Raw genomic sequence first — 27,577 nt, forward strand, 5'->3', positions numbered from 1 at the left:
GTTCTTAGCCAGCGAACCCCGAAAGCAACTGTAGCATGATATCCATCATCCAAGGAAGAAAACTTAGAGCAATTTTAAACCAATTGCTTTCCTTTTCTCCCAAATTCTCATTTTTCCCCTCAAGACAATTCACCTGAACTTTTATCCCCTGGGACACCTTTCCTGGCTAACTGAAAACTCCACCAGACAGCTACCATATTTGTACATTCAGCCCCACTGATTTTCTCTTCCTTCTCACACCGAAGGGCCCACTCCTTGGCTTGAAAGTAATGAGGCTGAACTTTTAGGCAACCCAGTTTACCTGCTTGTGAATTTCCCACAGATTCTATATAACTCTAAGCGGTGAAGAGTATAGATCATGATCTCAAGGTGTGGTCTCAAGACCGGTAACCTCAGCATCACCTGGGAACTCATTAGAAATGCAGGTTCCCAGGCTCTGCTCTAGACCTACTGAATCAGAGACTCTGGAGCCCAGCCATCTGTATGTCAAGACCTCCACGTGATTCTGACACTCGCTGAAGTTGGTGAATTCATGTTATAGAGACGAGAAGCGAGGATTACAGACTCAAACAGACCTTGTGCTATATCAGTTTCCTTACCTGGAAGACAGGAATAATCATATTAACTCTCTCAGAATCTAAGTGAGAGTTAAATTAATATACGGCACCTTATGTAAGATCTGGAACAGGATAAGCAATAAATCAAAGCTGTTTATTCTATAAGGGCTACTAGCATGTAATGAGCAGGAACTTATTTTACGATGCGTTGCACTGCATCATTAGGACTGATGTTCTTGAGTTAGTTGTGAGGACAGAGGTGCCAAGTGGTTAGATAGGAGACAGATCTGCTTTGCCAATGAGGTCCTCTGTGTATTAACTTTATGAACATGTGTAAATTTTCTAATCTCTCTAAGCTTAGTTTCCTCATTTAGAAAATCAAGAAAACTCTTTCTTCACAAGGTAAAGAGAAGAATTAAATAAAATACTGTCTGTAATTGCACTGAAAAGGGCCTAGTCCTTTTTAATGACATAATGTTTAATTAATGACATAATCCCCTATGTTTATCAACAGATTATGAGGCCACCAGAACCTTGCAAGAAGCAAGGGCTTCTTGCTCCACAGAAATAAGAGTGACAGAATCTGAGGCCCTTATATCTTGCCCTGAAAAGTTGTCTTGCCATGATAAATTTAAGTACTGATTTAGAAGTAATTGAATGAGAAGAATTATTCACTTTTTCTATGCTGTCCTTAGGGATCAGGCAAGTCTTTCTTCCCACTGAAATCCTGTGAGATTTGTATTTATTTTTCTATTCAGCGTTTAGCCATAAACTAACATTTGAAGTTTACCTTGAGGGATATTTCAAGACTTTACAGGTTTTCTTTAAATACAGTACCTTTTAGGTCAGATATTTAATCCTAAAATACAAAAATGTGTAGTAAGAGCATCACTGCAGTCAGACTTTCACTAGGTTTTGCCTTAGTAACAAACAAGTCCAAGAATTCAACCAGGCAACAAGAGTGTTTTTCTCACCTGGGTTGCAAGTCACCTTTGGTTCAGCTGTAGCTCAGCTCCAAGTGTCCCCCACCTCCCCCCTACCCCCCACTGCCATCCAGAGGAAAGAGCAGCCCAATCTGAGCCTCACTGGAGAGCAGTGGCAGAACCGTGTCATTCTTATGCCTCTGTTCAGGTGAGGCTTGAGTCACTGCAGCTCACAGGCCATTGGCCAAAGCAGTCACATGACCACATCTGACACAAAAGGGTGAGAACATACTTCCCTGCAGGGACAAACCCAGGGAAGGAATCTCATGGATGGACCCCACAGAGAGGGGCAGTTAGAAACAATCAGCCACGACAACCAAAACTGACCATGGCTCTACCAATGAGGTTCCAAGTTCATGTCTTCAAATTACAGGTCATTAGGATAGAGGAAACTAGATTGTGAATTTGCCATAACCTTGACTGGTGCTTCCCCTCAGAGCCTCTTGTTCTCCACAAAGAAGAATGTCCAACTCCACAGCCTCCCAAAAGTTGCCACTCCTTCCAGCCCACCTCAGTCCTCAATGGTCCGAGAGAAAAAATGGGTTTGCAGAAGGAAAGAGTAATTTCCCCAGCAGATAAAACCAAACGGCCACCCTTTGGAATCTGCTGAGAGTCAACTTTGGCCACCTTGTTCTCTTTAATGAACATGTCCAGTTCTGAGGCCACCTGGGCAAAGCCATCTGTGTCCTCAGCTGACACTGATGAAGTCAAGAAGTGGATTCAGAACAGGGAGCCCAGCCATTGAAGCGAGTCCTAGGCTGCTTTGAAGAGCAGGTAGAAGATGGCACGAGGCCAGTGCCAAAGGCCCCAGTGCATGTGTATGTGCGGCCGCAGTCACAGGACCCAAAGAAAGGATAGCTAAGCCTCACTGAGTTTATTTTCCATTATTTTTAAACCTTTTGAGTTCAGTGAACCCCAACTAGATTCTTGTCAAGCACTTTTTTTCTACTTAATATTTAATCCCATGTACCCTTAAAGTGAAATTTCAGCCAGGTATTTCAGATTCATAGCAAAAAGAGAGATCATTAAAAGATTGTTTTGTCAAAAATATTTGACATCCAACAAAGCTTCAGAAGCAACTTTTCTTACAAACAGTGAACTGTTTTGCCAGAGTTTTCAAGTCAAAGTCCCTCAAATTCTAATTTTAGTCTGGAAGTCCAGAGTTATGGTTGGATTTGGATTTCATTCTTCCATGCCTCACCCCCCATTTGAAGGTATGTAGAATGACATCACTTGAGGCCTGGTTGAGAAATTCCAGGTTTAGGGAGCCACTGCCTCCCCATTTTTAAATTATTTTTCCACAGGTGCATATACTTTGTTAGCCCACCATGGAACACAGAAGTTTTTCCCAGCATGGGTGAACTGAAAACTTCCAAAATTTGACTCAACAGAGCTATACGTTTTTAGAAGGTCTCAGTTTTGTACTAACTAGGAGGGGAAAAAAAATCATTCTTAAAGCATATTTATTTTTTTCCCAGCCAAGCATCACATGAAAGTTAGCTGTATTATCACATTGTTGAGAATTAGATATCTTGTAAATACAGGTTGGCTAGAAGAATGGTGGGTGAAAGTCTATTGTGGAAATGAGAGACTTATCTGTGCTTAATTTTGGCTAATATATCTACTAGCATTATTTATATTATATATTTAATATAATATGAATAATATGTCATAATATCTATGTGTTTACTGTAAATGTTATATAAGTTAAATAATATATAATTTGTACATATCCTATAACACATAATACTTATATGATATTTATATGATAAATATAAATAATGTGTTACAGTTTTGATCAGATTCTCCATATATTGCTGCTTTAAAAAATTAATACTTAGCCTTGGGCCACTGGGTCATTGGCATTCATTTATCTGTAAGGATGGTGAAGATTCTGAAAAGTAATAAACAGATGTTCTCCATGTCTGTGTGCAATAGCGTTATTTTAGAAATGCTAAGGGCAAGTGGGGAATCGGAGATTTATCAGGGTGGGGGGGAAGCCGTTAAGCTTCTGATATGATTCAACATCTATATCCCAGTGTGGTTGTTCTCAATGTGTGTTCCTGCAACAACAGCGTCACCTGGGAATTTTTAGACATGCTAATTCTTGGACTCCATCCTAGACCTACCGAGTCAGAAACTCCAAGCCTTCCAGATGGTTCTGATGCAGCTAAAGTCTGAGCACCCTTGTCAGAGAGGTTGAGAGTGTAGATACAACAGCTTTACACACTGCTAGGTGCCAGCTGTTGAGAACTTGGGTGAGTCACACGACCTCTCTGTGGCTCCATTTCTTCCTCATGGGGATGGTGTGAGGGTTAATTACATTCACACATGGAAAGCACCTAGAATAGTGGCTGGTACATGGCTCTAGCGTTATCTATTTATGATGATGATGATTGTTATTAGTGATCTGAAGCTTTAGTATTATTGTCACTTATCTGAATCTTTATTTTATTATTGTCATTTTATTATCTGGATCTTTCCCACTTTGGACCATTTCTGGCTCTATCCTGACTCTGTTCTTGCTTAGTATTTGCATATGTATTTCTCCTAACTGGTCAGGGACTTTCTGTCCATTTACAGGTTGATTTCTCTCTGACAGGACAGTGTGCTCCAGCTCACAGTAGTTAATTTCTTTGGTCTTCCATTCTTACCAGATCCCCTTTCTTGGATAGAATTCTTCCCCTTCCACTGACGATGGTGATGAGAACTTCCTTTCCATTTCTTCCATTCTCATTGTTTTGTTCCCAGCACTAGAAGTGTGGTTCTTCATATAGATAAGTATCTTTTTCAATGTGGCTACTGTTTAGTTCTGTTTCCAAAATGTGTTTTTTCCCCCTTTATCTCCAGAAAACAAATGCTACACAGCCTAAGCACTAAGTGACTTCATTCCATGTATATGTTACTGGCCTGAAATAGGAGAGTGTAATATTGACCTCTCCATTCAGTAGTTTCAAGGACTTCACTTCAGTAAAGGTATCACCATTCTAAGAATTACAATCCCAACCCACATGTTGGAATCATATGATGAAAACTGGAGAAATAAATACAATTTCCAGAGACTATAGAAAACTACTAATGGTTCATACAGAATATTGTTTCTTTGTGGGATTAGGAGAGGGAAAATTAGAAAAGAATATATTTTATTATTCTTTCCATCCTTTACTTTTGGGAAATGGTTATGGTCCCTTAATATTTTAGAAGTGAAACCAGGTAGATTGCAGAATCTAAGGGAAAAAAATCTAAAGCAGTAACATAAAATTATATGAAAGAAGAGTGTGCAATGAAGTAAATTGCATTAAAGAAGTCTGCTGAGGAATGAAATACTATAAATTAAGAGCATATAATAAAGTGTAAAAGATAAAGCATACAGGTAAAAAGAAATGGGTGCAAAGAAGGAGATGCTGGATCTTAATAGAGCAATGATGTAGATGTCGTTTGCCAAACATACTGTGAACACACTGGGAGAATCCAGTATATAAAAGGCTATACAGACTGATAATTGGGACTACCTAAATGGTAAAAGAGTAATTATTGTAATTATTTACAATAATTAGTAGATCAGAAAAGAAGTGTGAAGTGTACATAAGCTTCTGTGTATAAGACAGATAAAAATGTGGGGAGATATATATGTATAGTTTAGGAAGAAGTATTTCAGAAAAGTAGCATGCAAAAGAATCTAGTGGAGTTAGAACAGATTGCATTAAACTTTGGAGGTTTAAGAGGGATTTGTGTACTGACAAGAACTCCAGTCTAGCTTCCAAAGACTTTGGACCTCGTTCTTTCTGCTATGGGCCATCTGTGTGATGAAGACAAGTCACTGCAACCTCCCAGGTCTCCTCGTTTGAAAAACGTGTGTCAAATGCCTTGGTTTTGACATTCTTTTTGAATCTAATGTTCTATGACTCAACAGCAATAATGCATTTCCACAGGCGGTAAAAATATTCTAGACTCTTCCCTTCCAATTCTCACTGTTTACTTCCTCTGCACTTCCCCTTCCTGCCTCCCGGTTTGCTGGTCAGTTGATAGTGGGCTTCAGTGGGGGTGAGTTAACCCACTCTTTCCAGGGTGTTTTGCTATCGAGCTCCCTCCAGAGGGTGGGAATTCTACAGTGAGGGCTGTGATTGGGTCTTCAATTTCATTCCTAAAACACTCCTTGAGCTTGGATCTATTCTGGGCACCATGCCAGATCACCAGGGGTTGGAAGGTGAATGCTGGGGCCCTAGCACTTGGGGGAATCAGTAAGGGTCAGTTTCACTGGGTCAGTTTCTTAGTAAACAGCTGTGAACTCCATGTGTCCCTCTTTCTTTCAGGAAGTAGAAGAATCCCATGGTAGCCAGGTGGGCGAAGGGGAGCGAGGACGATACACCTGCTTTGAAGAAGCCGACATTTGACCTGCCGAGTGAGTGACCAGGTAGCACCCAGTTCTGAGGGCACAGGAATGTTGAGAGGGAGGGAGTGTGTGTTTAACCTTTGAGTGCTGTCCACCAGCCGCTCTTTTCCACAGAGAGATGCTAATCCCAAGACCCCCACCCCACCCAGAGACTCTAAGTTTTGTTCCCCCATATATGCCCCCCATCCTCTGATAGCCATTGGTGTCACTGATTCCAACAATAGTTGTGCAAAAATGCAGCACAAGAGCTTTCAGCAGAAAGAGGGGAAAGATTCAGCTCATCGCAAGCCTGGCCCATTGCCCCTTTGAAACAGAGGTTAAAACAGAAGCTTCATGGCATTGCCTTCATAGAAACAGGGCCAAGTTTCCCAGAATCTGGTGGAAGGCTGAGCTTGGAGCTTAGCTTGTGCTGCAGGACACTTCTTCATCATTCACACAAGAAAACTTAAGCTTCTGTTTTTATTTCAGTGGGTTGAATGGCATGCACTTTCCCCTACCAGTTTCTTTTTTTTTTTTTTTAAGTGCATGCAATTACTTGTCCATAAGCTACATTTGTCTTGGCAAAGTGTTCTGAGCTTGACTACGCATTTGGGCATGCCAGCATGGCATTGACCTTTTCAAACTTTCATTGTGGTCGCTTTCCTCTTGGTTACTGAGAAGTGCTGCATAAAGTGTCTGATAAAGCCCAGGCTAAATTATATCCTGTACTTTTCATCTAAATTGATCCCCAAATAAATGGAATAGGCTTCAACAAGTAAAATAAACTCTGAATAACTTAGGGCCCTTCTTTGCAAAGAAAATGAAACAGTGACTCTCCTTTCTGAGAAAAAAAAATCATTTCAAGGGGCAGTCAGTAAATGACACACTCTTAATAACATAACAGGAAAATTAAAAAGCCCAGCAGATTTACAGCATCCTCAACAGGTGTTATCCTATAATGGATACAGTTTCAGATTCCTTGAAGGGATTTGCCCAAAGGATTACTTTAGAAACTTCTATTGAGATAACACTGCTCCAACAGCAAAGATTATTGCATGAATCACAGACCACCATATACCAGTTCCTTTTGAAGGGGAGAAATTTTTTTATTATTATTCTTAAAATGCCGATGAGGTGGAAAAAACATACCAACCAGGTAGAATTGCCCTATAATCACTCACATTATGTTTTTCAAGGAATGTAGGGGTAATTTATCTCAGTCACCAGGCAGGTACTATAAGATGCTGTGTGGTCTCACACCCAGCTTGTCCCTATCTGTAAACGGAGGGCAGAGCATTGCCCAGGGCTCAGTGTGGGAACCTAGAGCTTCTTCTAGGTAAGTCTGTTCTGCTACAATGTTGGATGCCTGTACTTATTTACTTGTTCATTAGCTCTTTAAAAGAGATTCCTATGCTGGTTCTACTTAGCTCAAAAGAAGTAAGGCCGAATTTTTGCGCCATACCTCACTGTCACACCTAATATTCTATATTGATAACACTTTTCTAAGAATAACCAACATATTGATCAAGCCGTTAATAAAGCTTAATTATTCACTCTATGTTTGTTTTTGGTTGTTTGATAACTTGCTCTTTTCCACTGTAATCAAGAACTAGGACAGGTCGTGGATTCCCAATTATTCATTGGACTAGGGGGAAAATGAATTGCTACTACAGGGAATGTCATGCAAATGGTAGCTTTTTAAAAACGTTTATGAATACTACACAAGGTTTTAAATTTTGTATTAACATTTCCCATCACTGTATCAAGAAGTATCTTATGGATGGTGCATTTTAATTATATCAGTACTGGCCCTATGCTCAGTCAACTTATTTTTAAATTTTCTATACTTGGAAATCCATAAGAGCTGAATATACATCAATATTCATAATACTCCATGGAGTGGATCCTTGTGAGTGTGATATCACAAAGAGAAGATTAGCGTCATTTTTTTGAGTGTGAAGCTCTGTTTTGGCACTTTATAGCCATTATCTCATTCAACTATCACAAGAACCCTGAGAAGTAGACTTTATTTCCATATTTTACATATTAGAGATTTGAGGTCCAGAAAGGTTAAATAGCTTACCCCAGGTCTCACAGCAAATAAGTTGGAGAGTCAACATTTAACCCAGGTTTCCTTGTCTCCAGTCTGTGCTCCTCACTCCATCCTACTGCCATCCTCAAGTACACATTGATTAATCGTGCCCTCAGAATTATCCTTTCTTGTAAACGTCCATGTACATTCGTATTTATCTCACATGATTATCCTGTTTCTGTTTTCTGGGCATTCTACCTCATGTGACAACAATGGAACGTCTTTCTTTGTCATTTCCTTAGGTGGTCCCAAAGCCTGACCATGGACCCGATTAACATCAGCATGGCCAGTGCTCCCCTGGTGAAGCACACTGCTGGAGCTGGCCTCAAGACCAGCAGACCCCGAGTCATGTCCAAGAGTGGACACAGCAACGTGAGAATCGACAAAGTGGATGGCATATACCTGCTCTACCTCCAAGACTTGTGGACCACCGTCATCGACATGAAGTGGAGATACAAGCTCACCCTGTTTGCTGCCACGTTCGTGATGACCTGGTTCCTTTTTGGTGTGATCTACTATGCCATTGCCTTCATTCATGGGGACTTAGAACCCAGTGAGCACACTTCAAATCACACCCCCTGCATCATGAAAGTAGACTCCCTCACGGGGGCATTTCTCTTTTCCCTGGAATCCCAGACAACCATCGGCTACGGAGTCCGTTCCATCACAGAGGAATGCCCTCATGCCATCTTCCTCTTGGTGGCTCAGCTGGTCATCACCACCTTGATTGAGATCTTCATCACGGGCACCTTCCTGGCCAAAATCGCGAGACCCAAAAAGCGGGCGGAGACCATCAAGTTCAGCCACTGTGCCGTCATCACCAAGCAGAACGGGAAGCTGTGCTTGGTGATCCAGGTGGCCAACATGAGGAAGAGTCTCCTGATTCAGTGCCAGCTCTCGGGAAAGCTCCTCCAGACCCACGTCACCAAGGAGGGGGAGCGAATCCTCCTCAACCAGGCCACCGTCAAATTCCACGTGGACTCCTCTTCCGAGAGCCCCTTCCTCATCTTGCCCATGACATTCTACCACGTGCTGGATGAGACGAGCCCCCTGAGAGATCTCACCCCCCAAAACCTTAAGGAGAAGGAGTTTGAGCTGGTGGTTCTCCTCAATGCCACGGTGGAGTCCACCAGCGCTGTCTGCCAGAGCCGCACGTCTTACATCCCAGAGGAGATCTACTGGGGTTTTGAGTTTGTGCCTGTGGTTTCTCTCTCAAAAACCGGCAAGTACGTGGCTGATTTCAGTCAGTTCGAACAGATCCGGAAGAGCCCAGATTGCACCTTTTACTGCACGGATTCTGAGAAACAGAAACTTGAGGAGAAGTACAGGCAGGAAGATCAGAGGGAAAGAGAGCTGAGAACGCTTTTGTTGCAACAGAGCAACGTCTGACGGCAGTGGTGTCGCCTCGACTTAACTCTGAGCTGCTTCCACATCTGAGCTCCCTTCAAACCCAGAGGCCACTGGGAAAACAAAAATGTGTGGACACACTCTGAAAAACCGCACAGATGTACAGACCTGTTCTTTTGATCTGGTGTCTAAACAAGCATTCCACCTGTGGTAGGGTTCCTTTTTTAAATGCTTTGTGTGAAGCAAACTCCCCAAATTCAAATTTTCTAAAAGGGGGCTGCATTTCCAAGAACTTGGTGGAGGCTACTTGAAACAATCTGGATGGACAGATATTTCGCAATGCTGATATTGAAAGGAAATGCATTTCCATACAAGGATGTCAGCTATAACAAAATGTATTTATTCAATCCAAGTATCAAAGACGAGATGGCCGAGAGCTGAAACGTGGTTCAGTATCCACTTATATCATTGCTCTAAAACACACTCATTTTTTCAAGCAGAGAAAAAGGTATTTATAATGAAGGCTATCTGGTAATACATAAAAAGGGGCAAAGGGACTCTGTACTCACAAAATATAATAATTCTGTTTTTACCTTTTTCGGTGAATGTAATTGTACGGAGTGACATTGATCAAATCAGGAATGCATCGTTGTGAATACATGTACAGATGGAGCTGATGTGATTGTTCACACTAATTTGTTTTTGTTGGAATGTACTAGCCGCTTTCTATTCAAAATGGGTTCACAGGCCAGCAGTATCAACAGCATCCAGGAGCTTATTAGTAATTTAGCCCCACCTGGACTTAGAGAATCAGAGGCTGTATCTTAACAGGACCCCCACAAGTCATTCATGTAAAAATGAAAGTTTTAAAACTTCACTCTGGACAATGTTTTCAAAGTAACTTTCTGAAGCCAGGGGACTCTGTGGGTCCCAGGTCCCCAGTTCTTTATTATGGACAAATATTCCTTTCAGTGATTTCATTCCTTATTAAAATACCTTGTCCGCAAAGGAACTGCCACAGGTATTTCAAGAACAGAATAACACTGTTGAGAGTAATGGTTGTCTCTCTCAAGCTAAGCACATGCTTGTTGATTACAGTGAACACAAAAGAGACATTCAGCTCCATAACAATCGGAAATGTGCTCCTATATTGAAGTCCAGTCCGTGAGGTTGGATGGGACTCCAAGGAACTTGTGGAGCTGAGGATAAGGAATTCAAACACAGACGATTCCTTGAAGCATGAACAAAATTTGATACTCTGATAACATGTAAAGGATGCCCTCAGTAATGAAATAAATCTCATACAACTCAGTGTGACACAGGTAACGTTTGGATTTTGGCAGAATTTAGAGCGTTTATTTGGGGCAGAGAATAAATGGGCTAGGATTGGCTAAATGTGAAAAAGGTGAATTCTCATTTCATTCAAACCAGGACAGATTTGTACATTCACTCAAGAAGAATGTGACTTTGAGTGTGTAGACACGGCATGGACGTACACATGAGCCCACATATATGGATACAGTGACCTGACCTGCGAGCGCGCACACCGCATGCACGCACACACACAGAGGCGTGCTCGTCCTGGCTCTTCCATCACAATTGTGGAAATTACCCATGAAGACATTTGCAATTAAAAGAGCAAGTCCTGGACAAGTGTACTCATGTATATTTTGTTCCATAAGAATGGGAACACTGGGGCAAGTAATCTGGATTCAGATTATCTGTGAAATGGTGTCATATCATGATGTTCCCACATTTCAAGTCTCCTTCCGTTAAACAGAAAATGTGGCTAAAACCTCTGACCCAGAACTGAACCTTTAATGCAGCTGTAAAAATCATGGGGTTGAAGCTGTAAAAGTTTAAAATACAATCTCCGTGCACAGGAAATTATTGTCTTCAATTATTCAGGAAGTTTTTTCTTTTTCTTTTTCTGTTGATCATTTTATGGCAGGTTGTTTTAGATCTTCATTCTCTTTTTAAAAAATCACATTAGGACTTCCTTGGTGGCGCAGTGGTTAAGAACCCACCTGCCAATGCAGGGCACACAGGTTCGAGCCCTAGTCCGGGAAGATCACACATGCTGCGGAGCAACTAAGCCACAACTACTGAACCTGCGCTCTAGAGCCTGCACGCCTAGAGCCCATGCTCCACAACAAAGTGAAGCCACCGCAATGAGAAGCCCACACACTGCAGAGAAGAGTAGCCCCTGCTCACCGCAACTAGAGAAAGCCCACACGCAGCAACGAAGACGCAACACAGCCAAAAATTAATTAATTAATTAATTTTTAAAAATCACATTAATGTAGTTAGATATTAGTCGTTTTAGTTATTAAACCTTTTTTTATTGTATAATGTGGTAAAATTGACAGGAAAATAATGCCCTGGCATGTTTACAGTTTTTCTCTTGCACTATTACATTTTTCCACAGTATTTACATCAGTGCTAATTTGAATGTGATCAAAATTAAGAATCTTGCATACTTCTATTGTATATGGTACAATGATGTAGCATAAGATTGAGAAATCTTACTGTATGTTCATTTCGCATACCTATTTCAGCCAAATTTGGAAGACTCGATCATCTGATCTATTGCACTACACACAAAATAAATATGTAGTGTCTTAAAATCCAATACTTGTACAAGTCAATAAATCATATTATAACAAAATATTCCATAAATAGCTCTAAAGTTGCTTCTGGTTTGAAACTTAGCATTTTCTAAGCACACTTATTATTACTCTGTACAAAATTCTCTCGTGTTAACATGCTAACAAAAGGATCCAGGCAAAATTATTTGATTACATCTGGGCATGAATCTGACTGAAACAGATTCATGCTCAACACCCAACTAACAATTGTTAAGCTAACTGAGGATTTTGACCCAAAAATGTTTTTTGCATTTTGAAATATTTCCAATGCATGAGACCTTCTCAGTGCAGCCATTCAAAAATGTCATGTTCCATTTGAGAAACCACAACGTAACGAGCAGCAAATCAGTGTAATCTGCAAGCCATGTCTTATTTAAGTGATAAAATACATTGTACTGACATGGCACCCGGTAGCCAATGGCTCCAGACAGCATAGCAAAGATTCACTCATTGATCCTCACAGCAAGCCATCTTTGTTTCTCTTTCCCACTTAACAGGAAATTACAGCCCAGAGATGAGATTCCAGAAACCTAAAATTAGAGGTTAAAAGTAAAAAATGCCATGAATGAGTGGGTCAGGTATTTAGATGCATTTAAACAACTATTTTGTCTGATTTTTCTTTGAATTAAATTTTCAGTTTTAATTGACTGATTTCAATCCCACCGAAATGTAAATTGACAGATTAAAAAAAAAAAAAGGGACACTTCTACTGCAATATGATTCTTTCTCCCTTGCTTGGATCCTCAGTACTCAGACATCATCTGGAGAAAGAAGAAAAGAGAAAAGAAAAGCAAGGAAGTCACGAGGCCTTTGCATTGGCAGCTGAGTAAAGGACCACCTCATCCTCGGGCTTGGTTCTGTATTTGGTCCCTGTGGTCAAAGGGTCAGACATCCAACCATGTGGCATAACAAAGCCTTCCAGCCTCTCAATCTTGGCTTTCATTCTTGCTAGACTTTTACTGTTAAATATTAGAAATAACTAGTTTTGAATGCAGGTTATTTTATAATCGTTTTCTGGGATGGGATTTTTTTTCAAATGAAAGGTATTAGCATTTCAAGTCTTGATTTCCAAGTTCTGTAGCGTACACTCGAATTCCAGCATTGGGCTCTGCATAGGTCCAAGGTGTCCTTAATTTTCTTCTCCTGGGAAGACTTACCCCTGAAGGTCTAAATTTAACATTTCACTCCTAATTGACTAACTACACACGTTTTGCCTTTTGTGAATTTCAGCTTATCTGTAATCAGGATGAGCTGCCAACCAGTCCTTGGGTCTCTGGGTAGCAATGAGCAGTTTCTGCTCTCAGAATGAGGTAACTTATGAGCAGAGTTTGAGTCTCCAGAGTATAAATTTGCAATGAAATGGTATAATCAAAATTCAACTGGAATTTTAAAGAATAAAGGAGCTGCTTAATTTCTTGAGGAATTACTATTTGTTGGTAGACTTTGTTTTTATTGTCATTGTGTTGTTTTGATTTTTTTTAAAGAAATCTGAAACAAAGTCTTTGTCTTCAAAGTAAGAAAGGCAGTGAGAAACGTGTAAAAATAAAAGCTAATAGTTGATCAATTAGACTTCCACATAAAAAGACTTCTACCAGTGGAAAAGAACTTCATTGCAGGGGAAATATGGGTCATTCAGTCTCACATTACAACAGACTGTGTCATCATATCCTTCTGGCTTCCCAGGGGTAGCAATTTTCCTAGCCTTTAAGAAACACTGATGTATTAAGCCCCACTTTTTCCCAAAGTTTTTCTACTAGATATTTAATGAAAAAAAAAACATGAGGCAGAAATAAAGCTCCAGTCATGTCACTTCATCTTGATCTTCTGTCAGTTCTCCTGTTAGACTCAATTTTCTTTTCAACTTGACATGTCCTTGGCTGATTATTCTTCATCTTTGCCATCCATTCTAGCAAGTCAAATAAGCCTGTGGGTTAAAAATAATCAATCAATCCAAATTAGTAATTTGTGGACATTTAGATGCCTAAAAACTGAGGATAGGAACTTTTATCTTTCAGTTAGTATGTTGCTAGTGTGTAAAAATAGAAGACCAAGAAAAACCTGTTGATTTGAGTGAATAGTTAATTCCTAATAAAATTACAAGAATTGCTTATGGAAATTGAAGGACATAATTGGCATATGAGTATAAATGCCAAAGATGTCATATATGTAGATAAAGGACATATAACTAATAAAAGTAAATTTCAGCCAAACACAGGGGACTTTGGTAGATTCCATGCACATTCTTTGAGCCTATCACAGAAGGGCCAGCAACAATGGGCTCTAACTCTTCCTCCACATGATGTACAGGAGCCCTGACTCCCAACCTCTGTTGGAGAATCAGGCTGATGGCTTTGTATTCCTAACCAGCACGGGATGGGCAAAACCAAAGATGAAGGCATCAACCTAAAAGCCCATCACCAAGTTTTTTGTTTAGCAGCTCCAGCCTTATGAGGTACTTAACTGTGATCTTATCTTTACTCAAGGCCAAATCTTATCTAGTATCCATGCCTTCCCAACAACTTAAGATATCCAATTTCACCCCTTAAAAATATTAAAGTTAGAGGTAGAACCTACTCAAAATTAGACTCCAAGGGAGCTACTACAATTGATTACATAGTTACCCATTCCCAAAAAAAAATCAGAAGTTGTTGATTCTGAGCTAAGAAATATGACCTCTTAGCTTATTATTCCTATGATTGTTATTGTTGCAAATGCCCTTAATATTGCTGAAAAAGTAAAGAACTTCCAAGAACGTGATTGGAGAGAAATTCAAAGGAATGATTTTTTTTCATTTACTATAATATAACCATATTCTTTCATCTGCAATCAATCTTAAGACTAAGGATGTTGCATTAAATCAAATCATTACAGGAAGTATGACTGTATCAGGGACTTTTTACAAAAACAAACTTCCAGATCATGAGAGGAAGCTGTGTTTGTGTGCTGACACAAAGTACTCAACAGCAGTTAGGAGGGGAAGGCAGGATGACAGCCAACTTGGATCTATTTTTGAAGAATTATTCCTGTAGGGTATCATAGCATTGTCAGTTATGAAAAAGAACGCTTTGGTAAACAGTCATCTCCATTCCAAAAGGACCCACTCCAAAATACCACTTAATGAAATTCACGGGAATGGTATGAAGATGGAAATCCCAAATGACATGAGATTTTACAAGCAAACAGTTCTACTTTTCGTAAATACTGGCAGTGTGCATTTACCAAAATCTCCATCATGCCTTGTTCTCTTGCTATATATAGCACTCCATCTGATCACTACACCATGCCGCAAGATGCGTGTCCTTGTTCTCCTCTGATTTTTAAACTAGTCTTAGGCTTAAATTTACCTTAGCATAGTAGTGACTCCTGTTTCTCAAGGTTGAGCTACTACTTGGTGCATGTTAGAAATCTCAAACTAACTGAGGTGTGTGTACTTGGTCACTACTGAACCCAATCATGCTATGACCAATCAGCTTTAAATAGGTCCTTTTATGTTCTATGAATTCATTCTGCTATTTGTCAAACCATTTCTTGTTTCATATGTATCTCCATCACCTTTCTTTTTTTATATATATGGAATCACTCTAATCTGTGAAACAATAGCAAATACAATAAAGCTACTTTTACAGTCTTGAGTTTCTTCTCATTTCACTGGAAGGGTAATGATGTTACAGCTGGTGCTCTGATGGACAGGACTTTAATATTTTCTTAGAGACCTCAGAGATAAACTCATTTGACACAGCCTTTTCCAACGATGGTAACTACAATAATTCGGGGATGACTAGGTCCTTGTTGAGATGGTATTTTCTACCAATGTCTAAAGGGATGTATTTTGTTTCTTTTCTAATCAAAGAAAAGAAAATGAAATTCCTGCTTCTTCTCTTTCTTGTGCCGTGATGCTCTACTTGCTCATTTTATTTTAGTCAATGATTAAAGATCAAGTTAACAGTTTAACAACATCCTTTCAGCACCTTATTCCTTACCAAAGTCCCTTGCATTCCATTGCTCTTTTACTTTGATGGATGAAAAGAAATAAAACACATAATTATATAAGCCTTAAAGGTATCAGTATGGGTGTGACTGCAAAGCAACACAGCTATTTAAGATCCACACTGCAGAGATATGCACCCAAGAAATAGTCATCGTCCTCCTGCGGGAATACCACATACAGGCATACAACAAAGTAGCCACCAAAGCTCCAAACCCTCTACAGGTGTCTCTTTTGGAACCTGCTCTTTTGGAATCTTGGTTCGTTCATTGCGGTATTCTCAGTGGTGGCAAGACTAGGTTCTTTGAGAATGTGACAGGTGGAAATATAAAAGGCTGGTGCATATGGTAGGAAGTCAAAATGGAGGATGCTGTTTCAGCAAAAAAGCCAAAATGTTTTCCAGAAAGTGCACAGTAATCTGAAACCCAGTAATGAGGCTCGTCAGTTGGGATATATTTTATTAATTTTAATTTGCATGAAATTTCTCAGACACATATTATTTTCTACTCCATTATCTCCCAGCATCTGCTTGCCCTTGTGGGGTGACCTTGGCTGAGAACTGAGCTGTCCACGTCCAAGACATGAAAGAGCTTTGACTCTACCACACCATGTCTTCGGGGCAGTGAATATATGGGACTTTGTCACAACAGCATGGGAAGCTTTGGTTTTGGGCAGGAAACAGAGCATCCTGGCAGCCATAATTTCTCAGAAATCCTTGATTTCATTCACCTGGCTTCAAAAAGTCAGATATTATGGTTTTCTCAGGGTAAAGAGTCATGTATCACAATGTTCACTGCAGCTCTATTTACAATAGCCAGGACATGGAAGCAACCTAAGTGTCCATCAACAGATGAATGGATAAAGAAGATGTGGCACATATATACAATGGAATATTACTCAGCCATAAAAAGAAATGAAATTGAGTTATTTGTAGTGAGGTGGATGGACCTAGAGTCTGTCATACAGAGTGAAGTAAGTCAGAAAGAGAAAAACAAATACCATATGCTAACACATATATATGGAATCTTAAAAAAAAAAAAAAAAGGTTCTGAAGAACCTAGGGGCAGGACAGGAATAAAGACGCAGATGTAGAGAATGGACTTGAGGACACCGTGGGGGGTAAGGGTAAGCTGGGACGAAGTGAGAGAGTGGCATGGACTTATATGTACTACCAAATGTAAAATAGATAGCTAGTGGGAAGCAGCTGCATAGCACAGGGAGATCAGCTCGGTGCTTTGTGACCACCTAGAGGGGTGGGATAAGGAGGGTGGGAGGGAGTTGCAAGAGGGAGGAGATATGGGGATGTATGTATATGTATAGCTGATTCACTTTGTTATACAGCAGAAACTAACATACTGTTTTAAAGCAGTTATACTCCAATAAAGATGTTTTAAAAAAAAGTCAGATAAACAAGTTTTATGGTTTAATTTTTCACGCAAAAGTCCATATTCTTTCCAGAAACTATTAGCTTGTTTGAGGTTTTTTTCCCAAAATTTTCTATCCCTTTACTTGAATTTAACACTTCCACTATAGTGCTGAGCGTGTAGTATATTTGAATGTCCCAAATGTGTTTCACCAGTCCCTAGGGCCATTTTTTTTGTATCTTTCTTGGTTGGCCTCTACTGAGTCTGTCAAAAACTCTGTTTACATATGGTTTAAAGATCTGCATGTGATTTAAAGATCTGCCGTAAGTCTGCTATAAACAACAGACACACAGTTCTACACCAACACAGAACAACGTGTGCTTTTCCTAACCCACACCCCCACCATGAATCTGGCTGACCTGCTACATGGGGAGTATGTTGTAGCGTGTCCTGTTGCAACATGCCTTTTCTCCTCATACAAGCAACACACACACACACGTGTGTGCATGCAAGCAAGTCCCAGGACTTCTGGTCACACCTTGGATTTGCAGAGAACAAACAGTACACACACTTGTAAGGTTCTTAATGCTTTAAGCAACTTCAAAACAGTTAATGGCCTATTTTATACCCAACAAAGGAAGTAGGATATGTTTAATTCCTATACTTTACAGAAGACCCTACTGCTCACTGAGGTTCAGTGTCTCACTCAGTGTGGCCCAGCAAGCAAGTACAGTGATTCAGGTCTCTCCCTTCTGGTCTAATGTTCCATCCCCTAAATTTACAACATGGGAATCTCACCGTGGAACTGATTTCTACGTGTGATGGGTCAAAATCAGAGCTAAGTGATGACAGAGTAGATCACCCAGGGAAAAGATGAGGCTGGGAGCCTGGAAGAATTACACGGAGGCCTTGCATGCTGCCAGGGGTCTGTTATTCAGGGGCTGAGCACACAGGATAAGTATTCAGAAGGTAGAAATGATATGAATCCATCAGCTGAAAGAAAAGAGCAGAGGAATATGAATGCTGCTCACTAAGATTTAAACAAAATCTACAACCCTGCTGTTTATCTATGTAGGGATGAACATTTGGCCGAAAAATAGACATAAGGGTGACCCAAAATTAAGCAATCCCAAAGGAAAGTCTCGGTGGCTAAGTGTACGTATCCAGTTTAGTTCGAAGTTCCTTACGTCCATTATGATCAAGTTGTATCTCCTTGAAACAGGTAAGCATTGTCAGGATCCCTATTTTATAGACGATAAAATTGAGGCTCAGAAAAGTTAAGTAACTTGTCCAAAGTCGCATAGTTAGGAACTGACAGAACCAGGAGTAAAACCCAGGACTGACCAAAGTGAAAGCCCATCTCCCCACGCAAGCTCTCTCCTGACTCCTGGATGGGCCATTCCACAGAGCATCCAAAGTAGCCTAGTGGATTTGGTGGTTGATGTTCTTGGAACAAAGCAGCTGTTGTTCAGCTCTCGTGTGTTTTTGTCAAGTGAAAACAAACCACGGTTGAGTTGCTATGTTGCCATAGACCTGACCCCTGGGTACTGAGTTAATACTGAAGAGCAGCGATGCAAATAGTAAGGGATTTGCCAGAGTGTTGCCAATACAGATGGAGTGGTAAGCTTCCAAGAGATTGTTTTGCTGATCTCTGAAAACCTGATTTGCAAGAATTTATACTGGGTTCTTCAGAGAAACTCTAAGAGAGGTAATCATTTTAAGATCTTGGCTAATGGAGAGACAAAGAGAGCTTTATAGAGATGAGCAAACACTACAGAACCAACAGAGCATGCTGGAATTTGATCCTGAGTGTAGGGGGCCTAGTGGGGACAAGTGAGTGGCCCCAGCACACACAGTCACTGCTATAAAAATGACCAGAGCTAAGCAGGCAAGATCAGGACCCAGGTGCCAAGAAAAGCTAGAAACACAGGGCAAACACACAAGGGAATCCCTGGAAGCTGACTGTAGAGGGAGGTCCTGACAGATGGGTCCTGATGCTTGGGGAGACAGGACTGCAAATCTCCCCATTTCATGGGCAGATGGGTAAAGGAAGGGGCCAAGGAGAGAGACATGGTGAATGAACCCACTACAAAGAGTGGAGATCAAGAGAGTGAAGTTTCAGGACCCAAACCCAATGCAACCAAATCAGGGGCAGAATCTGTTCCTAAGAGAAGTCAGTGAAGAAGTGAGACAGACAAAACCTTATTTCTGGGGCAAAAATTAAGGCTGGAACTCAGGCATAAATAGGCTGACCATGACAGGAGTGGAACTGGGTAAAATATTGGGAAGAAGGGTTCAAGGAGAACAGGACCTGGGGTAAGGTGGATTGGGTGAGGAGCCAATGGCCCAGAGCATCTTCATTTCCCCTGAGTAGGAATCTGAGCTGGAAACCACAGCTCAAGCCTCAGTGCTCTCCAAGGCAGAGGTTGGAGGGCAGGAAGCAAGCCCATCCTCACAGCCATAGGTGTGTGGTTCATCATGAGATAAAGTGGTTGCTTTCTTCACTTAATTCTTACCCAGCCAAATTAGACACATTAACAATCGCCCGATTACCATGCCAGGTCCTTAGAGTGTTGTGGTCCCCACATTAATATCGATTTGGCAACATTTATTATATTAGGAGATAAAAGCAGATTCCTGGAAAAGCCATGCTATTTGTATTCTTTCCCTAGGGCTGCCGTAACAAATTACACAAATTTGGTGGTTTAGAACAAAGGAAATTTATTGTCTCACAATTCTGGAGGCAAGAAGTCTGAAGTCAATGTAGGCAGGGCGGTTCCCCCTCTGAAACCTGTAGGGTAGGATCCTTCCTGGCCTCCTCCATCTTCTGGTCGCCCCAGATGCTCCTTGGCTTGTGGCCGCATCACTCTAATCTCTTCCTCCATCTTCCCATGGTCTTCTCCCTGGGCCTTCATATCGTCTGTCCTCTCTGTCTGCCTCTCATCACTGATGTACGTTCTAATCACCAGGGAGCTAGTTAAAATGAAGATTCTGATTCATTAGATCTGGACTGGGTCCTGAGATTCCACATTTGTAACAAGCTCCCAGGTGACACGCAAGCTGCTGGTCTGAGTCCGCACTTAAAGGAGCCTGAACTAAACTATCCAATTTAGATGAGATGGAGCTGAAGAGCTTTTTATAAATCCGCTTGCCATGAGTGATTAACATCACCTCCCTCATTCGTATAGAGCTGGGTCATGTCCCACAACTTCCTCTACAGTGTTATCCATCCATGAGGCTGTTAATGATACTAACTATCATATCTGGCATTTATTAAGCACACGTTGAGTGTTGGACACCGTTCTCACAGCTGCACATGAATTTACTCACTTAATCCTCAGTGTAAAGGCAGGTACTCTTATTATCCCATAACAATAAATGTAAAAAACCAAAGCACAGAAAATTTAAGGGACTTGCCCAAGGTCACGGTTGAAACCCAGAGGAGACAGATTCAACCCCAAGCATCACACACTTAACCATTGTGCTCTATGGCTTCTCCTCAGAGCAATTATCATGCTCCAAATGCCACAGGTTCTGGCCCCAAAATCAGAACCACTAATCCCTGTCCAAGAATCTTCCCACTTTGCCGTTCTTTATGGAGAACCTTATTGTTTCAACATCAGATATGTATTCAGCACTTGCCCTGTATCAGCCTTTGTCCACAAGATGGGCCAGCTCTTCTTATGTTCTCCTGAAAGCGTGTTATCCTTTGCCAACCAACCCAGCATCCAAGCACTGTCTACTCTTTGAGCTGTTTACCAAGAATGCTGACTGGTGCTCCCTACCACCCTCCTCTGTCCTCGCAGTGGTGGTGTTTTGTTCCAGCAGAACCAGACCCACACGTTGCCCTAGTGTCTCCTCATACCAGAGAGTCCACACCATGAGAGAGTCATGCTATGAGCTTCTGGGGACTTGGGCTGCCATTTTGATCTCTGGCTCCAAGGAGAAGGAGTATTGTTCAGATATCCCTGCAACTTGCAGAAATTCATTGAGACTCTAAGTGGGAGGCAGGGGTGACTCTGACATTCTCCCCTATTGGCCCATCAAACATTCCCATCCAGCCGGTCTGTGGGGAGACAGCTGATAACCTGGGTTCATCATCCATCCTCCAAGAAGACTCTGATTGGTAGTGCAAAGTTTTAAAACTTCCTATTTTCCAATTGTCTCAACATCCCCACGAACAGGCTGTGAACATACCACCCAGGTGACCAGGTGCACCAGAGTGATAAGGCTGTCCCCTGACACAAGTTTCCCTACTTGCCCTCCCCTGACAGTGACCTGTTGACCTTCAAACACACCAGTGAAACCCACTCCTGCCTTTTGCTTGCATAGTCCACGTGACCCCCATAAAGTCACTGGCCCAGGGGTCCTCACTCTCTCCCACCTGCCTGGTTAAGCCCACTCCCTGGATGCTCTGCCCCAGTGGCTGCTGCATGCCAAGCTGTGCCTCCCTCCTCTAGGACCTGCAAGTAGAATAAATCTCTTTTGTTTTCATATGTTTCTCTCTGGTGTTATTCTGTGTCCATATCAGACTGAGCATCAAAAAAAATTTTTTAAGTAACATAATTATTCCTTACAATACATGATTCCTCCCCTAAGCTGAGGGTAAGAAAGCTTCAGGACCCCTGGGGGAGCCTCTGGCAGAAAAGCTTGCACAAGTTGGGAGGTGGGGGCAGAAAGCTGGAAAAACGTGTCCCATGAACAGGCACATGAAAAGATGCTCAGCATCACAAATTATTAGAGAAATGCAAATCAAAAGTACAATGGGGTATCATCTCACGCTGGCCAGAACGGCCATCATAAAAAGTCTACAAATAATAAATGTTGGAGAGGCTATGGAGAAAAGGGAACCCTCCTACACTGTTGGTAGGAATGTAAATTGGTGTAGCCACTATGGAAAACAGTATGGAAGTTTCCTTAAAACACTAAAAATAGAGTTACCATATGACCCGGCAATTCTGCTCCTGGGCATATATTTGGAAAAGACAAAAACTCTAATTTGAAAAGTTACATGCACCCTAATGTTCACAGCAGCACTATTTACAATAGCCAAGACATGGAAACAACCTAAATGTCCATCAACGGATGAATGGATAAAGAAGATGTGCTATATATATACAATGGAATATTACTCAGACATAAAAAAGAATGAAATAATGCCATTTGCAGCAATGTGAATGGAGCTAGAGATTATCATACTAAGTAAAATAAGTCAGACAAAGAAAGATGAATATCATATGATATCACTTCCATGTGGAATCTTTTTAAAAAATGATACAAATGAACTTATTTACAAAACAGAAATAGACTCACAGACATAGAAAACAAACTTATGGTTACCAAAGGGGAAAGGGGGGAGGGGTAAATTAGGAGTTTGGAATTAACAGATACATACTACTATATATAAAATAGATAAATAACAAGGACCTACAGTACATATATATACACATATATATATATGAATCACTTTGTTGTATACCTGAAACTAACACAACATTGTACTGTAAATGAACTGTATTTCAATTACAGAAAAAGATGTCCAAGGATCTATGAGTGATGCATTAACAGTGTCCAGTACAGTATACAAGCCTTTCAGGGAGGCTAGAAGGAGGCACTTCCTGAAGGGCAAGGTTGTTGATGAAAAGGGTGGATTAGCAAAGAAGACAGAACTAAACTGGAGTAGCAAGGGCTCTAAATGTAGATCTGCCCTGAGGCAGGGAGCTGGACCACTGACCTCTCCAAGCCCTCACATGTCTATGAGTCTACCTCAGCGAGTTTCAAGTCCATTAGGACTTTGTGGGTTCCATGTAGAAGATCAACCGCCAGCGAAGCTGATGGCCATTGGCCAAGCCCACTTCCCAGTTGAGGACAACAGTGAAAAATAGGCTGGGCAGCTTCCTGGTCGGCCCATCACTCTTACCAAATAGTATTTTGGTGAGCTGAGTGTAAATGAATGAGAAACACATGGGTTTAATTTCCCTTGAAATTAGGGACGGGTGAGCCCAGCCACAGTTTGGAATTGCTGAACGTCTCCAACTATTTTTTTCAAATGCTTTTGGTTCAGAAAATCCAAAACGATGGTTCTGCAAAGCACATTCCCCCTCATTTGTATGAGTATTCACATTTTTTAACGGGAATTTGATCTGCATATTTCAACTTCTTTACACTTCACTTATCAAGATGTTTAATGCAATTTCCTGGAAGTCTGAGAAATATTTTATAACTTTTTTATCAATCTTTTTTTATTTAGGGAAAGGAAACAATGAGGAAGGTTGGAAAATTCATATGCCAGAAAATGTGGGTTTGGGTGAAAGTTTACACTTTTAGGCAGTTCTAGGGCCCAGAATTACACACACATGAGGTGTGCCGTCATAATATGCTAAAGGAATGTATTTGAAAATCTCTTCGAAAGTGAGGAAAAGATGGGTAAGTTCAAAAAGTATAGGCTCAGGGGAAGTCTGGAAAATACAATACAGTTTTAAAGAAATGGTCCAGATTTTCTCATCTCTAATACTCAGGCAGAGTACCCCTAGTAGCCATTGTAGGGTGGAGTAGAATTGCAGCATCTTGGCATCACACGCCAGCCTGGATCCCCACCATTCTCCATGTATCACATGTCATAAGACCTGTGATAAAGGAGTTATTATGGAATACTTAGGAGTGGATGGATGACCGGAGAGGGTGGAAGAAATGTGTCACAGGAGGTGGGCACGGGTGGGGCAGGGGGAACCCCCAGCGCCATCTTTGTTTCAGAGATATGGAAACAAAGAGCTATTGTTAAAGAGCTGTTTTCACTTAAAGGTCATCTTGAGGTTCCAGGGGACAAAGTAAGACCCAAAAGGGAAAGAGACAGTTGTCCCCCCACCCCTCACGGAACATTGTCTAGGAAGCACAGAACTCGTCAAACCTTAATGGACCCACTTCTGTTCATAGTGGGATGGGCAGTTAGTGGAGCAATGAATGCTGTCCAGCAGGAAAAAAGAAGGAAATGGTGGGTGTCTGATAAAGTTTGTCTCAGGTGCCTGGGAGACATACCCTGGGGATTCCCAGAAAAACAATTTGTGGTGGGGACTTTATGCAGGAAGCAATAACAGAATAAGGTTTATTATGGTCAATATATCTCCCATGTTAATTCCCAGGCTGCTGTACAAAGAGGAAACATAGATTACACATCTCTTTAAAACTATATTTATTCTGGTTTTGAAATTAGAAGACTCAAACAGGGCCACGTGGCAGTGAGAGCAGCAGTGATCAATATTCCTTGGACTCCCAAAGTTAGCCAGTTTCCTTTGTAGCTAGGCTGGGGACATGTGATTGGTTCTGGCCAACAGAGTACAAAGAAGAACTAAACCTCTATCCGTTAAGCCATTGGGATTTGTGGGTGGAGGGAAGCTTGTTTGTTACAGTAGCTAGTGGTAACCTTCCTGACTAACACGTGCTGTAAACTTTGAGTTACTGATTTAAAACGTGTCATTGTAATTCTCTGATAGTAATAAAACTGGTGATTTTAGGCTAGATTCTTAGAAGTTTTTGAGAATGTAATGGTACCTTGTATTAGCTTTCTTATTGTTGAATAATAAATTACCTTGAAAGGTGGTGGTGTATAACAAGCACTTCTTATCTCAGTGCTTTTGATGGTCAGGAATGTGGGAGTAGCTTAGTTAGGTGATTCTGACTCCAAGTCTTTATGATGTGCAAGCAAGGTGTCGCCAGGAGCTGCAGTCATCTGAAGGCTTGATCGGGGCTGGAGGATCCACTGTTGATAGGAGGACTCAATTTCTCACTGGCTATTGGCTGGAGTTTTCAGTCTTCACCACATGGGCCTCTCCATGGTCATTCTCATGACATGGAAGCCAGCATCTTCCAGACAGATTGATCCAAGAGAGAAAGCAAACAGGAATCCACCATGTCTTCTATGACTTAGCCTCTGACGTTGCACTCTGTCACTTTTGCTTTTTTCGCCTATTCTTTAGCAATAAGTCAGTAAATCCAGCCCTTACTCAAGAGGAGGAGAATAGGCTCCAGCTTTTCAAGAGAGTGTCAAAGAATTTGTGGACATATTTCAAACTACACACACCCCATCACCCAGAACAAGTTTATTGGTAGCTGAGGGGAAATAGAATGATGGGTTGCACCTAAGGTCGGGAAGAGGGGCTTCACTGATCCACCATAGATCAGGCTGTTGGAGCGTAATTATGCAACTGCTCCTTTCTTACAATGTTCCCTGGTCTCATGAGCAAATGAAGGGAGCACAACCCATTCTATTCAAATGAAGTGGGCCAGGCCGCTGACATGAAGCTGCATACTGAGATGTCAAGGTGAGCATAAAAGCCTTCCTGGTCATTTACTGCTGTAAATTACACACTGCATTATACATGATGCAGAGGAAATTAATTCTCATGAAATAGAGGCCCTGGTTGTGTAGACAGGTGAAGATTCAACATCCTCCTCTGATGTAACCACCTCTTGCTGACCTCCCAGTTTGCCCAGTGTGGTACAGCATGCTGATTGGTGTTACACACTCAGGGAGTTTGCATAGAAGATTAGGATAAAATAGGATAGACTAGGAAAGATAGAATAAAAAGAGAAACTCTTCCCTTCGTATAAAACATAGTGGACAGATGAAGATGGTCTTGATTTAAGCCCAAATGGTAGAAAATGGCAATAACACTGGAAATGGAAATATTGGTTCTATGAGGGTTGGGATTTTCCTTCTTTTCTCCTGTATCCATAGTGTCTATGAAAATGTGCCCTATACAATAAGCACCTTGCTGAATATTTTTCTTTAATTTATTGGATGAGATAGCACTCACCATAGAAAAGAAAGTAGTGGGACTAGAGAGTGGTGGGAATTTTAGATTTAAAATTTAGATTTTAGGTTACTGATGCCAGAAAATTCCATCCTTGGGCTGTGCTGGTGATAGGCTTGCAGCCTGAGGAAGTGATTGTGTAAATGCCTATAAATGTATCATATTGGGGTCCAAGCCAATTCTGGTGTGGCCCACCCTTGGCTGATCCCATGGTAGGATCTACACCAAGCGGCAGGGCAAGAGCCAGAGATGAAGACTCAGTCAAGCCACACAGTCTTAGGCTGATGATGTTTCAGTAACCAGACAACATACTGCTTGCTTCAGCAGCCATTGAGAGCAGCCACTGCAGACAGCTGTAGAGTGTGGTCAAGCTGAACATGTCACAGTAGCCTGCCAGGCCCTAGGAGCTATTAGCAGCAGTGAGAAGAGGTATCTATTTAGGTCCCCCACCACCACCATATTTGGGTGGCAACCTCCGGCAGTGCAACAGCACTTGCTCTGAGTTGCAGTAGCTGGGCTGTGAAGTGCTCCAGCCTCAGGGAGCACAGCTGAGTTTGCTCTCCTCATTCTAGAAATAGACAGATAAGGAGCCAGGGGAGGAGTAAACTTCTTTCTCATCTGGGCATGACATCACACTGTTGAAGTAGGGCATCCCTGTTTGAGTTACAGCTTTATTTTAACTTATAATGGGCTTTTATTATTTTTATTTTTATTTTTTTGAATATCAAGAGGAGAAAAAATGGAGTATTATGTCACAGAAGCCAAGGTCACTGTCAGCAGTCTCAAATGCAGCTGAAAAGCCGAGAAAATGAGGACTAAGAAGTTTCCTTTGAATTCACTGTCATGGAAATCACTGATGATCACAAGAGAACAGTTTTGATGAAGAAATTGACGGGTGATGTGGGTTGAGTAGAAAATTAAGGTTAGGAAATGGAACCAATGATTATAGATAACACTCTCAAGAAGTTCTGCTATAAAGAAGACCAGAGAGGGAGTTGAGTAGCTAGAGATTAAATAGGTTTTTGAGGGAGGGTTTCACTTCATTCATTCATAAATTCCACTTTTTACTATATAAACATATATATAAAGTAAATGTTTTGAATATGATTCAAATTTTCTGTGTCTGTTTTACATCAACTTCATTTTTGTTTTCTTTTTACCTTTTGATCCCTTTCACCCATTTCTCTCACCTCCTTATCCCCTCCTCCGGCCACCACCAATCTGTTCTCTGTATCTATGGGCTTCTTTTTTTGTTTGTTTGTTTGTTGTATTTTTTAGATTCCCACATATAATAGAGATCATACAATATTTGTCTCTCTCTGTCTGACTTATTTCAGTTAGCATGATACACTTGAGGTCCATCCCTGTTGTCAAAAATAGCAATATTTCATTCCTTTTATGGCTAAATAATATTTTATT

General features: G+C 41.1%; 1 protein-coding gene across 2 annotated transcripts; it reads left to right on the forward strand.

Moving 5' to 3' along the window:
• The first annotated feature begins 5,856 nt into the window (after positions 1–5,856).
• On the forward strand, positions 5,857–10,066 carry KCNJ15 (potassium inwardly rectifying channel subfamily J member 15). Of its 2 annotated transcripts, none has more exons than XM_036851848.1 (2): positions 5,857–5,942; positions 8,247–10,066. In XM_036851848.1, exon 2 carries the CDS (start codon positions 8,266–8,268, stop codon positions 9,391–9,393), a length of 1,128 nt encoding a protein of 375 aa, XP_036707743.1. In that variant the 5' UTR covers positions 5,857–5,942; positions 8,247–8,265; the 3' UTR covers positions 9,394–10,066. The 2 variants fall into 2 exon arrangements, with proteins under 2 accessions (XP_036707743.1, XP_036707742.1); XM_036851847.1 differs by having other exon boundaries at positions 5,868–5,954.
• Positions 10,067–27,577: the final 17,511 nt, after the last annotated feature.

Source organism: Balaenoptera musculus, chromosome 4 (assembly GCF_009873245.2).
Source record: "Balaenoptera musculus isolate JJ_BM4_2016_0621 chromosome 4, mBalMus1.pri.v3, whole genome shotgun sequence".
In the NCBI taxonomy this organism is placed as follows: Eukaryota; Metazoa; Chordata; class Mammalia; order Artiodactyla; family Balaenopteridae; genus Balaenoptera; species Balaenoptera musculus.